The sequence below is a fragment of the Phocoena sinus genome, chromosome 6 (assembly GCF_008692025.1).
Source record: "Phocoena sinus isolate mPhoSin1 chromosome 6, mPhoSin1.pri, whole genome shotgun sequence".
NCBI lineage: Eukaryota > Metazoa > Chordata > Mammalia > Artiodactyla > Phocoenidae > Phocoena > Phocoena sinus.
In genome coordinates this window covers 2,252,496-2,270,000 of record NC_045768.1, presented here as the reverse complement: position 1 = coordinate 2,270,000, position 17,505 = coordinate 2,252,496, and the positions used below count along the sequence as shown (strand labels likewise).

The following is a 17,505-nucleotide window of genomic DNA, read 5'->3' as shown; positions in this document are numbered from 1 at the left end:
GTAAAATCACCACGAGCTAATGTGATTTGAGAGAGCTTGGGCCCGTGTCTGTTGGCACATCTGCTCAAGCCTTCCTGCGGTGTCTGCCCGGAAAGGCTACTCCAGGCTTGTTCTGACGCTGCCCGTGGCCAAACATCGCACAGGAGTGGCATGTGCTCTCCTGCCTGGGGCAGTCGTGTGGCCTTTGATCTGAGCTGGGGTGGGCACCTAGCGCTACCCTGATTTCAGTCCTCCCCACGGAGAGCTGGCAGGAAGTTCACTGCTGCACCAAACATGGAACCAAGCCCCCAAATCCATTTTATTGAAACCTGAACATATTCCCTCCCCACAAAAATATTCCAGTGAGTCAGTCGAGGGCAGGGAGGGAGGATCTTATGGTGTTGACTCCTTGCTCTGACTTACTAGCTGTGAGTCCCTCCGAGCATCTTGGGAAGTGCTCATACCAGCTCGTGAGAGCTGAGGGTTAAATCTGTAGGAAAAGTAGCAAGGGGTGGTTAAACCATTGTTAGCTTGAAATCAGCTCTAGCAGGAGTATTTATACCACAGAAAGTGGTAAACGCTACAGAACAACCCCCTGCCCCCCAAGAGTTGATTGTTGAACATTTTCTAGGACATCACTGGGCCTTGGGCAAGTAGCTTGACGTCCCTGAGCCCCAGTTTCCTTATCTGTAAAATGGGCGCTCCAGCGGCACCCACCTCTCCGAGTAGCCAGCCTCCTGCCTGGGGCTCTATAGTGACAGTTTTGTTGACTGCTCCCATGGGCCCTATGAGCTCTGTTATCAGCCAGGATTTGCAGAAGCAGACTCAGGGATGTCAGTCGCCAGGGATGCAACGGTTGTGACTCATACTTGAACCTAGTAGCTATGTGGCACCCAAGCCCACGCTCTCAGCCACTGTGGTGCCTGCGCTGGTGGGTGGCTGGCCCTCACCTGCGCTGCGTCAGGTGTGGGTGCCGGGAGGACCAGGCAGCATCTTGAGTACTGTGGAGGGTCCAGAGCCTGGGGGCGGGCGTGCCGGGGCCCCATGGGATGTTTGAGCACAGGTGTTTGTGGAATGGGTAGCTAGGAGCTTCGTCTTGCTGGGCTGGCCATCTGTGTCTGGGGCAGGCGACCCCGTGTGGGACCACAGACATTACTGACCACGCACTGTGTGCAGAGCCCCGGGTTGGGGCTCAGAGGCATCTCGTGACTCGTGTTCCGGATTCCAGCCTTGTCCTTACGGGGCGGATCCGCCTTAAGCCTGCTGCAGCCCAGGCTGACGGGGACACTGCTCGGCCTCAGGACAGGAGAACTCCCCCACACCACACCCTGCTGACCATCTCATTGCCACCCTAGTGGCCTGAATGAAACACGTGATGGACAGAGCGGAGAATCCTCTCACCCTTGGGGACCCGTAGCATCCCGCAGAACTTTCTACAGGGCCCCACATGTCCTGGTGGAGGGGTCTGAAACCCAGAACCTTCCAAAAGGAGAGGGTCCTTGAGCCAATTTCTAATGAAGAAGCAGTGCATAGAAGTAATGACGTTCACCCAGGTGTTTGGGGCTTGGCGGGTCTGCCTCCCCACCCCAGCAGGATCTCTTCTCACTCAGGGGTCCTCTAGGGTCTCCGTTCCCCAGCCCAGGAGTCTGAGCCTCCCAGGGGGCCCAGCTGGCAGGTGGTTCTTGCTGGCTTTAGAAGCAATTCCTTCCTCTGTGGGCCAGCCGGCCAGAAGCACACTGGCCACTGCAAAGATGGGCACTGGCCAAGCCCTGTTGACTCCTGAGTGGTCACCCCAGCTGGGCCAAGCAGAAAAGGGCATTGCTCCCAGCAGGGCCTCACACAAGGTCCTGTTCCAGCGTTTATTTGCAGAGCTACGTTTGTCTGATGATAATAGGATGCTTGTTGCCCGGGACGCACAGGACCAGACCAGCTCCTTCTCTACCCCTCAGTTCTTTTGCATATGTACCCAGAAGTGGGATTGCTAGACATATGGTAGTTCTATTTTTAATTTTTTGAGGAATCACCATACTGTTTTTCCTAACAGTTACACTATTTTACATTCCCCCCAACTGTGCCCAAGGGCTCCAATCCCTTCACATTCTCGCCAACACTGATTATTTTCTGTGTTTTCTTTTAAATAGGAGCCATGCTAATGGGTCTGAAATCGAATTTCATTGTGGTTTTCATTTACATTTCCCTAATGTTTAGTGATACTGCCCATCTTTTCACATGCTTGTTGGCCATTTGTATATCATCTTTGTGAAATGTCTATTCACGTTCTTACTTGTTTCTTAATCAGGTTGTTTTGTTTTCGTTGAGTTGTAGGAGCTCTTTATATAGTCTGGATAGTAACCCTTTATCGGATACATGATTTGTAAATGTTTTCTCCCATTCTGTAGGTTGCCTTCTCACTGTTGGTTGTGTCCTTTGATGCACAGAAATTTTTACATTTGTTGGAGTCCCATTTAATTATTTTTGCTTTTTGTTGCCTGTGCTTTTGGTATCATATTTGAGAAATCACCTCCAAGTCCAGTGTCACGAAGTTTTCCTCTATGTCTTCTTCTAGGGGTTTTACAGTCAGAGGCCTCACGTTTAGGTCTTTAATCCAGTTTGAGTTAATGTTTATATATGGTGTAAGATAAGGTTCAGTTTTTCCATCACTATTTGTTGAAGAGACTGTCCTTTCCCCACGGAACAGTCTTGGATCCCTTGTTCAGGGTCACTGGGCATTTACATGAGGGTTTATTTCTGGGCTGTCTTTTCTATTCCGTTGATTTGTTTGTCTGATTTTATGCTGTACCACGCTGTTTTGATGTGGTAGCTTTGTAATAACTTTTGAAATCAGGAAGTGAGTCCTTCAGCCTTGTTCTTTTCCAAGATTGTTTGGCTATTTGAGGTCACCCATATGACTGTTAGGGTGAATTTTTCTATTTCTGCAAAAAAATGCCACTGAGATTTTGATAGAGATTGTATTGAATCTGTAGATCGTTTGGGTAGCATTGATATCTTGAGGACACGAGATGTCTTTCCATTTATTTGTGTAATGAAAGGACTTTCATTTCTTTAGGCAATGTTTTATAGTTCTCAGCGTCCAAGTCTTTCACCACTGCAGTTAGGTTTCTTCCTAGGGATTTTATTTTTTTTTGATGTGATTGTAAACAGATAGTTTCCTAATTCCCTGTTTAGATCGTCCATTGTTAGGGTATAGAAAGGCAGCCAGTTCTGCATGTTGATTTTATATCCTGCAACCTTGCTGACTTGGTTTGTCGGTTCTAACAGTATCGGGGGAGTCTTTGGGGTCTGAACAGGGTTTAAACAAAACCTGCTTTAAGGCCCTTCCTGATGGCCTTCCACATTTCTGTGGCCCCGTCCACTGCCCATGGTTCCCAGAGCAGTGTAGGGCTGTTTTGAAGGGGAGTTTGCCTCAGTTTGGGGCTTGCTTTCTAAAGTCCATCCAAGCCCACGCTGACCATCAGATGACTGTGTACCAGGCACCAGCTTCCCATGAACTTGATGCTCACCCCATTTATCAGACGGGGGCACTGAGGCTGGGAGAGGCCAGCCCGTGGGTCTGCCTGACCCTGAGCCCATGTTCCAGATGTCCTTATTTTCGGCCCTTCCCTTCAGTACGTGTCCTCTCTCAGAAGAAATGAGACCTCCCCCAACTCCACTGTTTCAGTGGAGATAAAAACACCAGATGTCTCAAGAACCAATGATGCTGGCAACTTAGAAAGTCACCTAGGAATCCCCAAATCCTTCCCCTCACTTTGCCAGAAAGCAGAGGTCTGTCCATCTGTGCCTGTTTTCCCCCTTCACTCAGGAAGTATTAATTCAGCCCGTCTGTGTGCTGGGGTATGATGGAGACCAGCCAGCTTCCTGGCCTCGCCGGGCTCCTGGGAGCTGGGGAAGAGGCTGGAGGTAACTCCATCCCACCCGTGAATTCGTTCAAAAGCCTGACTTAACTGGGGGGCTGTATGTCTGATAAGACCGGCGATCCTGGGGCCGTGAATGGGTGAGCTTTAAAAATGATTTTTTCCTGTTCAAAATGAGATTGGCTTTGAGCCCTGAGCTCCTCCGTGGGCTGTCTAAAATTAGAAGCCCGTTGACAAGGCAGGGGAGCAGTGAAATGTCAACAGTACATTTTCTGTGTCAATTGTGAGTTTTTTGAGAGGCCCGGACAAATGGCAACTCAGGGCAAATTTGTGCTGTTTCAAAAGCTTCCTGAATCCAGCCCCTCGGTGGCGGTGTGATTGAAGTGTCAGATTTATAAGGCGCTGGTTCCGTGGTCGGCAGAGTGGCCCCCGCTCTCCTTCTGCTCAGATATTATCCTGGCAGGAGCTGCACCGGGCAGCCCTTGGGGCTCAGAGCAGTAATGGGATCAGGTCCTCCGTCTCCATGAGCTCTGTGACGTGCTGCACCCTCCCTGTCCCTTTTGTGAGCTGGACAGTCCCACGCTTGGGCCTTGCACATGGGGACACTGAGGGTTCAAGTATTTGCCCGAAGGCTGGAGGCGGCCACCAGGTGCTGGATGTGTAAGCGACGAGCCACCAAACCAGCCGAGCAGGAAAAGTCAGGCTTCCTAAGACAGACAAAGCCAGGCCCCTGAGCCCGCTTATAGACGAGGAAATCGAGGCCAAAGGGAGGCCAAGAGGCTTGCCCGAGTCACTGCGGTGATTGAACGGTGGCCCCCAAAAGAGACGTCCATGTCCCCAACCCGGACCTGGGAAATGGGACCTTGGAAATAGGGTCTCTGCAGTTGTGATTAAGGCAGAGGATCTCAGGATGAGACCATCCTGGCTTAGGGTGGGGATCATCCCAACGGCAGGTGTCCTGCTGGAGACGAGGAGACACAGACACAGAGGAGAGTGAGCCAGAGGTCGGGATGACGCAGCCAGGAGCGCCTGGGGCCTCCAGAGGGAGCGTGGCCCTGCCCACACCTTGCTTTTGGGCTTCGGGCCTCCAGAACTGGGAGAGAGCACACTTCTGTGGTTTTAAGTCCCCGGGTTTGTAGTCATTGGTTACAGAGGCCCAAGGGCATCCCTACAGTCACTTAGGAGAAGAGCTGTGGCCCGGGAACCACATGTCCACTTTCTTCCACCCCCAACGACGACACCCCTTCCTTTTAAAGATTTCCAGGGACTTCCCTGGTGGCGCAGTGGTTAAGAATCCGCCTGCCAATGCAGGGGACATGGGTTCGAGCCCTGGTCCGGGCAGATCCCACATGCCACGGAACAACTAAGCCCATGCGCCTCAGCTACTGAGACTGTGCTCTAGAGCCGGCGAGCTACAACTACTGAGCCCACGTGCCACAACTACTGAAGCCCGCGCGCCTAGAGCCTGTGCTCCCCAACAAGAGAAGCCACCGCAATGAGAAGCCCACGCACCGCAACTAAGAGTAGCCCCCACTCACTGCAACAAGAGAAGGCCCGTGTGCAGTAACAAAGATCCAAGGTAGCCAAAAATCAGTCAATCAATCAATAAACTTATTAAACAACAACAAAAAACATTTCCAGAGTGCCCCTGAGGACTCTCCTCGGGACCCCCCAGGGGGTCAGAGGCCGTGGCCTGGGCCCAGGGCCGGCTAATAACGGTGACGGTGGGAAGTGTCCACCAGTGAGTGGTGGCTGGACCTCGACCTCAGCCGTCTGACCCTGGCCCACGTCTAAGCTGTGACTTGTCCCCCAGGTCCGGGCCATGAGGCTGTCCTTCGTTGGGGAGCTGGGCTGGGAGCTGCACATCCCGAGGTCGTCCTGCCTGCCCGTGTACCAGGCTGTGATGGCAGCAGGGGCCAAGCACGGCCTCGTCAATGCCGGGTACCGGGCCATCGACTCCCTGAGCATCGAGAAAGGTGTGTGCAGGGTTTGGACACCACGGTGGGCTGCCTGAGCCACGTTCACTGGAGGCAGAGAGGCTGTTACCCCCACCTCTGGCCCCGTGATCCTTCCAGCCCCACTGTGCTCCCCCTTCCCCCAACCTTTGCCGTCTCCCCAAACCCCCTTTGCTGTCCACGAACCGGGTCCTCCACGCAGGCCCAGGGATGGTGCTGGCACCTCTTGGCACCAGCACTCTTGAGGGGCGGGGCGCTCTCCCAGGTAGGGACGGATTGGATGTAGCGCCAAGTTTCCTGGAGACAGCTGGAGGACATGGGAGCGGGAAGGGGCCCTCAGTGCTGCCCCTTCACAGCCCCCTCCCCAGGGCCCCCAGCCTGACGGCACAGGTGTCGCAGTGCTGAAGGGGGCTCGTCCAGGGGACCTAGTGCGATCGAGGATGCCCCCCGCCCCGGGAGGCCCAGGTCACGGAGTTTCTAGGGTGGGCATGTGGGCTGGGGCAGGGGCCCACGTGCGTCTTGCGAAGGGCGTGTGTCTGCCTCTGCTGGCGCTGACCCCGTCGTCTCTCCACCCAGGCTACCGGCACTGGCACGCCGACCTGCGGCCCGATGACAGCCCCCTGGAAGCGGGTTTGGCCTTCACCTGCAAACTCAAGTCCGCCATCCCCTTCCTGGGGCGCGAGGCCCTGGAGGAGCAGCGGGCCAAGGGCCTCTGCCGGCGCCTGGTGGGCTTCACCGTGGACGAGTGAGTACCCCTGGGGCCAGGGCTGCCAGAAGTGACAAGCAGGCTTCGGGGTTCCTCCTCTCGAGCCGCCTGGTGTGACGCTCCCCACGGGCCAGGCGCCCTCTCCCAGAACTCCCACCGCAGCCCCGTTACAGGTGAGAAGGCTGGGTCCATGCCGGGCCTGACTCCGAAGCCAACGCTGCAAACTCAGATCCCGCCAGGGCCGGGCAGGGTGCAAACCAGGCCCGGGGCCGATGCTGGTCAGCAGGGAGTAAAGAGGGTAGCGCTCATCAGACGCAGATTTTATTTTATTTTATTTTGGCCACGCCATGCGCTAGCAGTGTCTTAGTTCCCCAACCAGGGATTGAACCCACGCCCTCGGCAGTGAACGTGCAGAGTCCTTACCACTGGACCGCCAGGGAATTCCCTCAAACACAGATTTTAAAAGTGAAAGGCCCTGCCAACCCAAGCCAGCTCTGTGGGAGGCTCCAGACCAGGGGCCTCGAGCTGGCTGCCCGTCACGGTGCTGCCACGTCCCACTGTGTCCTCATTAGAGCCTCCCCACAGCCCGGGAGGGGGGACCGTGGAGGGAAGGGCCAGGCTGGGGCCACCAGCCCCACTTACAGATGGAGACCATGGGGGCCAAGGGACAGGGTGGCTCTCGCCCGGGCACGAGGCAGAGGTGGAAGGAGAGCCCTGTGGAGGGGCCTGATCCCTTCTCCCCCACCTCCCCCGGGGCAGCTTTTGAGCATGTCGCCCTTACGTGCTCGGAGCTGAGCCCACATTGTCCCTGGGTCCGGGGTGCTGGCACTGGAAGACATAGATGGTGTGACACGGAGTCTGAGTAACAACCGTCTCCAGGGCAGCGGGCGTCTCTGGGCTTCGTTGATTTGAAGCTGACAGCCAGCCGTCAAGGGTTTCACTTCTCCCAGATTTGGAACCTTCAAAGCAAGTGTTGAGAGTGCCCAGGGGAGGGGGGCGGAGAGAGAGCAGAGCTGGGGGCCGTCACCGTCCTACGGCTTCTCCCTGGGTTCCCGTCAGGCCGCCTTTCCACTTGATTCCTTGTCCATCTACCGGGGAGCAGCTCAGCTCTGGTTTGGGGTGCAGGTAGAGCAGGGGTCCGCCAAGGCCTTCTGCCGCCTGGCCCACAGCTTCAGACAGCACCGGCCACAGCCTGGCTCTCCCCACTTGGGGGTTCCCTGCCGGGCTGCAGAATCCACCCAGTGCCGTGGCCTGGCCGGTCCCAGGCCTGAGGAGAGACCCGGCCTGGGCGCCGGCTGGGGAGTCACAGAGAACTCCCGCTGCATTTGCTCTGGGGCCCTGGGCGAGGCCGGTGGCCTCTCTGAGGCTGTTCCCTCCCATGGACGTGGCGCCCCACGTAGGACTGGGTGAGACCAAAGGAGACAAGAATGTGCTTACAAAGCCTCCTTCCGTCCCACCCTCATCCACTGGACCCGTGGGGCCCAGACCTTTTCCTCTGGTCTCTGAACTGGGCGGCACTCTGGACCCTGTGCAGGCTCTTTTCCTCAGTGTAGGGTTCACCCAGTTCCAGTTACCGTAACTGGGCCCAGCTGTGCCCCACTCGCCTCCGGGCGTGGTCCTCAGCACCCGCCCCGGGGACCCACGGGGACACACGGTGCTCGCTGCCTCCCCAGGGCCCAGCACAGTCCTCGCGGGCGCGATGCACAAGAGGGGCACGTCTGCCAAGATCTGCACCAGGCGATCCAGTGCTGGCGTTTCTGTGACTGGAGTTGAATCTTTGTTTTCTATTTTGAATTTTCCAAACTTTCACAGCGAGCATTGTACCTTACATGCAATACAGAAAAGCACTTTGAACAGATGCTACAGCACGCTGTAGAAAGAGGAGACCCGTCAGTAAAACAAGTCTACGACAGGTTTAAACTGATCAGAAGTCTCAAATCGTCAAGGTGGGCCTCTTCCGAATCTGTGGGGCCCGTCCCTAGAGACACGGAAGTCAGATCCTGGTTTTGGTGTTTTCTGTTCATTTATTTGCTCGGAGCCTGTGCCGTGGCGTCCCCGGGGGCCGGGCGCTGGGCACGGGGGCTCGTAGCGGACCAGCCCCGCGGCGTGGAGCCCGTGGTCTGGCGGGCGCGGCCCCTCTCTCCTCGACCAGGCAAAGCGCAGGAGTTTCCCCTCCGGGGGCTCTGGGGTCCCAGCCGTCTGTTGCTTCTTCCAGGAAAGTGCCCATGTTCGGCCTGGAGGCCATCTGGAGAAACGGCCAGGTGGTGGGCCACGTCCGGAGAGCCGACTTCGGGTTCACCATCGACAAGACCCTGGCCTACGGCTACATCCGGGACCCCAGCGGCGGGCCGGTGAGTCCAACTCCCCAGCACTGCCACCGGGAGCCCCGGGTCCTCGCAGGCTCCGCACCAGCACCCCTGCCCACCGCCTTGAGTGTGCTGGGCGTGCGGGGACCAGAGCACAGTGAGGTGACTGACTGACGGGGCTGTGTCCCTGGGCAGAGTCGGAGCTCTTTCCATATTTTCTCTCCGAAAGAATCTGATTTTGGAAGCTCCCAGCTTCTCCCGGTCAGGAAGAGGCTCTGGGCCGGGCTAACGCCCGCTGCTCCCTAGAGCTTGAGACCCCGTGTGCGTGCAGACGGTCGTGTGCATACACATCAGGGTACACACGCGTGTACCCACATGTGCGCACACGTACTGACACACGCGCACACAGACGCGCGCGCAGGCACGTTTGGGAAACTTGGCAATGAGACAGAGGGGCAGCTTGTTCTGGGTGGAGAAAATCTAAACATTTTGCCCAAACAACCATTCGTAAACCCAAATAATCCCCCACTGAGCGTGGGTGCCGCCGTCCACACTGGCAGGGGAGTGAGGGCCGAGCGAGGGCCCTTAGAGGGCCTGCAGGGCTCTGAGCCCTGGGGGGGGTGGGGCCCAGGCCGGGCTGGCTGGGTGGTGTGACGCGAGTGGTGGGGGGAGCTCATTATCATCGGTGGCACCTTTATGGCTTCACCTGTTTGCTTCCTTGGAGTCATGCACCAGCCCCCTGACGGCGGAGAAAGGGGCCCCAAGAGGCTCTGACGTCGGGGCAGGGATGCCCATCCAGCTGGGCCTTCCGGCCTCCCCTGCCCCAACAGTCTCTGGGCTGCGGCCCCCCACCTCCCCCCGCTGAGGCTCCAGGTTGCGGGAGGCACTTGGAAGCAGCAGCATGGAGGGGGCAGGAGGAGTGAGTCAGACCAGCCCTGGCAGAGGTGCAGGGGCGGGCCAGGCCTGACGGCAGACCCAAGGGGGAAGGGGCCAGGCTGCGGTGCTGTCTGAGGAGGCTGCATCCGCAGTGGGCTGGGAGGCTCAGGACACAGGCTCGGCCTCAGTAGCTTTGGCGCCCTGCCCTGGACTGGCCTGGCGGCCTGGGACAAGGGCGCCTCTCTGGGCCTCGGCTTCCTCATCTGTAAAATGGGGACAGATTATCCCCACCTGCCTCACAGGGCTGTCTACAGATCTCTGCTCTAAGTGGAGCCTTAATAAGCTCCACTTATTGCCATGGGGTTGCCATGGCTAGTGATGACGTTTTGCGGTGACAAAGGACCCTCTGACACCCCAGATATGGAGCCCTGGGTCCCAGCTGAAGCCCCGTGTCCATTTGCCCCATGCAAGGGTAGGGGTTGGTGCAGGCCTACTCACCTCTTCTTTCAAAGAACAATAATTCTTGCTTTTTCTGCTTGGTCAGGTTGGGTTTCTAATTAACGTGACCGTGGAAGGAACGCTTATACCTACCCAGACAGGTGGCCCAGGATACCCGGGTTTGACCAGTGCAGGACCAGGGCTGGCTCAGGCTGGCTTGTGAGAGCCGACTGTGTCCACCTCTTCCCAACCCCGCCATCAGGGATGTCCAGTGTGTTTATACCATGGAAATGGGCAAACGCCACAATCAGGCCTCCCCCATCCCCCAACCCCTTCCCCTCCCTTGAGAGCTGGCTGTTAAACATTTACCAGCACAGCAGCGGGATAACCAAGACTCCTTTGTAAAATAGGAAAACTGCCCTTGAAAGGAAAGGCTCTGGACCTGGGGGCAGAATTGGTGGCCTCCGGGGTGTTTGTTTATTAGCAAGGACTACGCCCCAGCTCTGGGCAAACCCGTCCTTCAGACGTCTGAAGGCACCAGTGGTCTCTGCCTCCTGCCTCTGGGCCCAGTGGGCCAGCGTGGAGCTTTGAGCCCGGCCAGCGCCCACCACGGCTCAGAAGCCTGGTCTAGAAGCCGCTTCATTCCAACACTGCCGTCACGTAAAAAGCCTCGTCTGGGGTATTTTTTCCGTCCAGCCCTGAGCTGCCGAGAGAGGTCATTTAACAACCCGAGCAGAACCCCTCCGTGAGGCCCGGCCCTGGGTGTATTCTCTGCACCAGGAGAACAGGATCCTACGCTGGGCCAGCCCACTCTGCCTCCGCCCGCCACTGCCCTGCGTGTCCAGGCCGTGCTCCGGTTCCCAGGGACCTGCAGTTCAGGGTGGAGGGGGGCTGCCCCGCAGGAGAGATCTCACTGACTGCCAGACCTCGGCTCTGCTGGACCCCAGGTGCTCAAGTGCACCTCGGGGGCACGGGGACACGGAATCTACCTGCTCAGGGCAGTTCCTCGGCTCAGGGAGGACCCTCAGCACAGCGATGGAGGGGCGTGAGGCCGAGACAGCTGGCCCCGTCCCAAGAGGCAGGTAGCGTGAGCCCAGCACCCACTGGGTAACGAGTGACCAAGGTCCCTCCTCTTCTGCTACTAGGTCTCGCTGGACTTTGTGAAGAGTGGAGAGTACGCCCTGGAGAGGATGGGGGTGACCTATCCGGCCCAGGCTCACCTCAAGTCTCCCTTCGATCCCGACAACAAGAGGATGAAAGGGATCTACTGAGGGGCGGGGGGCGGGGCCTCAGCCGATCCGGAGGCCAGAGGACCCTGGCCAGAACTTGGGCTCCCCCTGCCCTCAGTCGAGGCCTGCGAACCATCCCCCCCCAAACAGATGCAAACTGAGAGGGTGGAAGGAGGACCCGGAAGGCCCGTGCTGTGGTCACTGACCAAAGGGTGGTCTCGAGTCCACCCACACCCTAAAAAAGCCACCCATAACCCCTAAGGCTCAGGGACCACGCCTGTAGCCCATGAGAGCTTCTGAGAAGGCGCTTAGGAAACACTCGATAAGGCCCGTGTCAAAGCAGGGAGGCAGGGAGCTTTACCCTGGGCTCCTAGCCTTGACTGGAAGGCTGCCCAGAGCAGCCTCGGAGAGGTGTAAGGTGTGTCTGGAACTGGGGACAGTGTGGGGATTGATTAGTACTGTCTGCCTCAGGCGCAGTAGGGAAGGCAGAGAGCGTGTGTGCCAGACTGGCCCGGTCCCTGAGGTCAAGCTTAGCAGAATGGTCTGGTTCCCAGATCCCAGGAAGGGTGGCGGGTGGATCCAGACAGCAAGCTCTTCCTGCCTTGAGCTCTCAGTTCTTCACACGGGAAAGCCTCCTGAGAGTTCCCAGCCCTGAAAGCAGTGCCAGAAGCAGGGATGGGAGGGGTCTCAGATCAGCACCCTCCCTCCCCTGTGCAGAAGCTCCCTCTCCTGGCTTGGTTTCCCCGAGAGCCCCTCGCTCTCTAGGTCTGGAGAGGAAGGCATGCTGCTGGGTGAGAACCTGGCAGACTCCTCCTGCCTGGGTGGGTTTCTCCTGTCCTTACTCTTTGATTAGGACTGAGCTCTGGTCCTGGTCTCCCACTCTTCCGGCCCCCTGGGGATGGGCCTCGCACAGGCCCTTGAAAGGGGGTGAGTCCCCTGCTCCCTTCGTGGGGCTTCCAGAACTGTCCTCCGTGCATCAGGGGGAACCCTGCCTCCCTGCCGGGATGGGGGCCAGCCCAGGGCCCAGGCAGCCGCCGCAAAGCGGCACCACGCGGCTGTGCCCCGGCGAGCCCGGCCCCGTGGGGAGCAGGCGTGGCAGGTGCTCAGGGGACAGGAGAGACAAGGCTCCCGCAGACACAGGCGGGAAGCCACGCGGTGCCGGAGGAGGGCCCAGGCTGCCTTCAGAGGCGCACACACCACTCAGCCCCACTGCAGACGGGGCTGGAACAGGTCAGGCTAATAAAGCTAAGGCCATGGGAAGACGTTTGGGTTTCGGGTGACCTTTGTAGAGAGAATCTGGCCCCCTCGCCAGACCGCAAGCTGAGGGGGCGGGGACCTCTGTCTTTCCCAAGCCTCAGGCAAAGGAACACCTGCAGTCCCCCACACCACCCTGCTCACGGACGGGCCTGGGAAACCCCGAGTGGACCCCGTAGGGCCAGCGGAGGAGAGGAGGGTAGCTGGCTTCCCAGATGGCCTGGGCTGCTTCCCCGGGCCCTGTGGTTTGGCCATGGACCTCTGTTCGGGGCCTGTGCACGTGTTCATTCCACAGCCGTCCTTGGGGGGAGGCCTTGGACGAGGGAGGTCAGGCCCAGGTTCCAGCCCGACTCCTTCCCCAGGGGTTGAACCCAGAAACACAAACGTTCGCTCTCGCCCTCCCTGTTTGTGTTTATTCCTCTGCTGGAGAGAAATAGCTCTGGCCCCTCTGGAAAGGGCACTGGGTCACCGACACGAGAGAGGCTGTCATGGGCCACTCCCCAGCTCACCTGCTTGATCCCGCAGCTCGGGAAGGTCTAGGCCACTGCCTGGTCCTCAGCAGGCTGCCCGGTCGCTTAGGGCTAGAACACATCACCCTCCCCTCGGAGCCAGTGACCTCAGCCCGTCCTTCCTAATCCCATTCCGGACACACCCTGTTGCATCTATTTTGGAAGGCTTTTCTGGACAGAATGAGCACTGTGGCCCTCACCGTGGCTCTGAGTACCGAGCTTGGCTGGACACAGGAGAAGGGTGCCCCCCCCCCCCACGCCCCTGCGCCCTCAGACTCAACCTGCGTGCGTCTCCAGCCGTGCCGGGAGCTCTGAGCCTCCTGCAGGGGCCCGGGACGGTGAAGGCCCCGACTCTCTCACTAGCTCCTGTCTGTCAGCCTGGCAGGTTGTTAGGGACCACAGGGGGCCCCAGACCCCTGCACCCAGCAAGGACATTTGCATCAGAGCCGCTGGCACCCTGCCTCTGGTCTTTGCGTGGCTGGCGGGAGCAAGGGGCCCCTGTCCTCAGTGAGGACCAAGAGCCCTGGCAGTGGAATCCCCAGGCAACTCGCAGCCCGCTCGATTCCCAGACACCTCATATACACGGAGCTGGCGTGGGGCCCACCTCCCTCCAGAAGAGCTGGTAAGAGGGGCAACAAAAGCATTCGGCAAAGGAGAGGATCTGGGGATACATTTGAGTGGTTGTGGACGACGAGCCCCGTCACGTGCTAAGGTCCTGGGGTGAGCCTGACCTGCCACGTGGCCTGGGCTGTGTTTACCCATCCGGGCTTCAGCCACCCCATCTGCAAGGGGGCGGTGGGGGCACAGCCCCTGGGCTCCCTCGCCCTGCCTCTGCTTGAGAACACCCTAGCGGAGCTTCTGCCTGCCGCGGACCCTCCCTGCCCGACAGAAGCACCGTCTGGCCTGGATGGGCTGATGGTGGAACAAAGCGCTTCCCTTGGGCGGCCAGAACCACCCGCCCAGGTCACTGCCGGAGAGGAAGGTACTGAGCCGTCTGGCTCGGGGTCGCGCAGAGTGCGCTTGAAGAGGGTCCACCAGGCGGAATCCCTGGGATCCTGGCGAGACCCTCACTCCTCCCAGGGTCCTTGCCCCACTACACGAGCGGGAGACAGTGGGGCGTGCAGTGGGCCGCGGGGAGGCGTGGACGCCGTGGCCGGGAGGGGCCTCGCCGAGCGTGGCCATGGGGCTGGGTGCAGTCACCAGGGGTGCCAGGCGGCCCTTCAGGGGGCCTGCCGATTTTCCTCACCTGACAGCCACTCCAGGGGCTCAGGGCCCCGTGGCAGTGCTGGAAGGCCTCAGACCACCCCCAGCATGAGCTGCTTCTGGTTCTGCCTTTGTTCCCTCTCAGCTTTATTCTTCGGTCTCTCCAGTTTAAAGGCTCGTCGCCCAAGGCCCCCGCTGCAAACACGCTAACCCCCGAAACGCTGCACCTAGGGGTCTGTGGGCCAGGCCGGGCCTGGGGGTGACTGCCCCTCGGCTGCCCACGCGGGGCTCCGCCTGGGCCGCCCCTCCCCTCTCCCGTGAGGTCTCCAGGCATCTCCTAGGAACTACCTGCGTGGACCCTAATAACTGTCTCCTGTCGCCTCCCCCCTCCTGCTCCCACCGCCCCTCCTCTCACCTCCAGAGGAGGAAGGGGCAGGATGGAAGCCCAGGGCAAAGCTTTGGTTTCTGACCGGCGAGGGGACAGAGGGCGAGGGTCCCCACACAGAGGCAAAGGAAGGCCTCCTGGGCCATGATGTCAGCACAGGGGGAAGGCTTCCTGGGGTCTAGTCTAGAATCTCCCGCTGAAGGCTCCCCAAGTCCTTATTAGGAAACTGCCACAAACACAGAAGTTTCTGGCCTGGGATTCGTGGGACACAGTGGGCTGCCTTCCACCCAAGAACCTCTTGAAAATGCAGGGAAGTGTGGAGTGTATGCTTGAGGGTGGGTGAGGGTGGGGGCACTAGACAGACGGGAGAAAATAGAGCCGTGCGTGTCCCCGGGAGACCCTGCGTGGTTTTCAGGGCATTTGGAAGGGCCGGAGGGGGACGAAACGGGGGTTCTTTGCAATAACGAGAAGCTTTGTTTTTCGCTGCAATGGAGCAGAGGACAGTAGGAACCCCCAGGAGCCCCTGGGCTCTGTTTCTCCATCTGCACCACAGGATGGGTGGCCGGGGGCCGGGGACTGAGAGAGCCTTTGACGGTTGGGGGAATCGAAGCATCTCCGTCCTGAGCCTGTCCCCACTGGGCTTTTGGAGGCCTGACAGTGGTCATAATGGGGGAAGCTGCCAATGCTTTGCCCTGGGGCTAAGGGGCTGGACCTTTCGAAGCAGGAGGGACCATCCTTAGCCTGGGAGACTGGTCCTGCCCCAAATGCCTCCGTGGACAATTCCTGCACCCCTGCGGTGGTCCAGCTGCTCTGTCCGGAGCCGGGCCCGTCAAGAGGGTTGCTGGGATGCCAGGATGCACGTGGCTCCCAGCCCAGGCAGCTCAGCTAAGCTGGTGCTGTCTGGGACCCGGCCGTGGCGCAGTGCAGCCCGGTGGAACTTTCCACGTTGATGGAAATGCTCTATACCCGGGCTGCACGTACAGTAGCCATGGCCACACGTGGCTATCGAGTGTTTGAAATGTGGCCGGTGTGACTGAGAACCCAAATGTTTTATCTTATATCATTTTTTTTTTTTTTATATCATTTTAATTCATTTAAAATTAAGCTTAAACAGCCACGTGGGCCTAATGGCCACCGGGCAATATAGCCCTGGAGCCTCCCGGGACCGGCTCAGGCAGGCACACCTGCTCCCGTTGGAGCCTGCAGCCTGGAAACGGCCCCCGCCACCCAGCCCCAGGCCTTCTCAACACTGAGCACGCGTGGGCGCACCTCAGCCCGGGACTCTGGGCATGTCACCCGAGCAGCTCCTGTCCCCAGGAGGCTGGGGAAACTTCTCCATGGGCAGATGGGAAGATGGAGGCCCAGAGAAGGAAAGTAAATTGGCCAGGGCCACACAGCAGAGGGAGGGTTGGGAACCCAGGCTGCTGGACCCTCACCGCCCTCTTTTCACCGCCCCAATCCTTCAGAAGATGGGGGATCCTGGACAGCGCTCAGGTAGTAAACATTTGTCCCAGCTGTCATTGCTCAGTCCCCACGAGGCCCCGGGACAGTGCCTGGGTCCTAAGCAAGGAAATGGAGGGTGCGAGCCCAGGCTTTGCGGTCACACAGGCCCGGGGTCACTTCCTGGCCCTGTGCTCACTCTGGGTGACCTCAGCACCTAGCTTTAGATCTCTGAGTTTCCCCATCTGTCCGTGGGAGCAGAAACAGTCCCTCGTGGGTTCGTGGGAGGGTTAGCCCAGAACCAGGGTATGTACTCTTATCAGTGACACGGGGGCGATAATCTGGGCGGGATGGGGGAGAAGCGCAGGCTGCCCACGAGGAAAAGAGTGAGCAGCCTGAGAGCGACAGTGAGTGAAGGGGAGAGGGTGTCGGTGTGGGTGGCGGAAGGTTCTGGAACTGGTGATTCCTGATCTCCACTAATCCTCCCGGGGCCCCGGGTGAGGAGGGGCTTCTCCTCTGTGAACCTCAGCTCCCTCCTTGGTGAGGCTGGGGTGCCACAAGTGTGTCCCGTGTGTTTGGGGAACAAAGCAATGGCGGCCAGGAGGGGCTTGGTGGGTGTGAGGCCCGGGGGTCAACCTCGAACCCTCTGCCACAGCTCTGGGCTGACGGGGACCCCTGTCTGGGCTGGCAGGTGGACACGATCCGAGGGAAGGGGTCTTTTTGGGCCAGAAGACCAGGGCCGGAGGCTGGGCGAGCTCCAGCTGCCCTCCCAAGGGCTGCGCCCTGAGGGGAGGGGCCTCTCTCCCCGCTGTCGTCCGGGGCTTTAAAGATGACAGAGGGCTGGCCGCCCTGCAGCCTCTGTCAGGCCTGGCGTCTCACAGCCATCACGGCCTGTGACTTACTGCGCGGGAAGCCATGATTTATATGACGCAGTGCAGGGTGCCTGGGCCCGTTCGCCCCGTCTGTAATGAAGTGTCTGGCAGGAGGAGAGGCAGCGCTTAGCGGACGGCTGTTGGGGTGTAAGGCGGGGCTGTGGGGGGACTTGGAGGCCCATCCATCACCCTCTCTCTCCCCTAGAGGCTGTACAGAATTTTGCTGAACTGGCTGGACAGAGTTGAATCTGTCACTCCTGGCAGAAACCACCCAAGAGCTGAACTTGGCCTTCAACAGAGTTAGCGAAGAAAGAGGGAGGAACGTGAAGACTGACCCAGGAGGCGTGAGGCATGTTCTGCTCCGCCCGGGACAGGGTGCCTGGCCAGGCGGCACCACCCTGTACTAGCCGTCGCTGGGTGCCGCCCTGTGCGTGAGTTTTATTGTCTCAGTAACCCGCACGGCGCTGGCCCCGTTTTACAG

General features: G+C 59.2%; 1 protein-coding gene across 1 annotated transcript in view; it reads left to right on the top strand.

The window, feature by feature from the left end:
- SARDH (sarcosine dehydrogenase) overlaps positions 1-12,623 on the top strand; it is a 64,068-nt gene extending 51,445 nt beyond the window's left edge. Inside the window, exons 19-22 of the mRNA XM_032634003.1 lie at positions 5,665-5,827; positions 6,383-6,551; positions 8,728-8,863; positions 11,278-12,623. Coding sequence (XP_032489894.1) covers positions 5,665-5,827; positions 6,383-6,551; positions 8,728-8,863; positions 11,278-11,403 — 594 coding nt within the window. The 3' untranslated portion in view covers positions 11,404-12,623. The remainder of the gene's footprint in view (positions 1-5,664; positions 5,828-6,382; positions 6,552-8,727; positions 8,864-11,277) is intronic.
- The last annotated feature ends 4,882 nt before the right edge of the window (positions 12,624-17,505 follow it).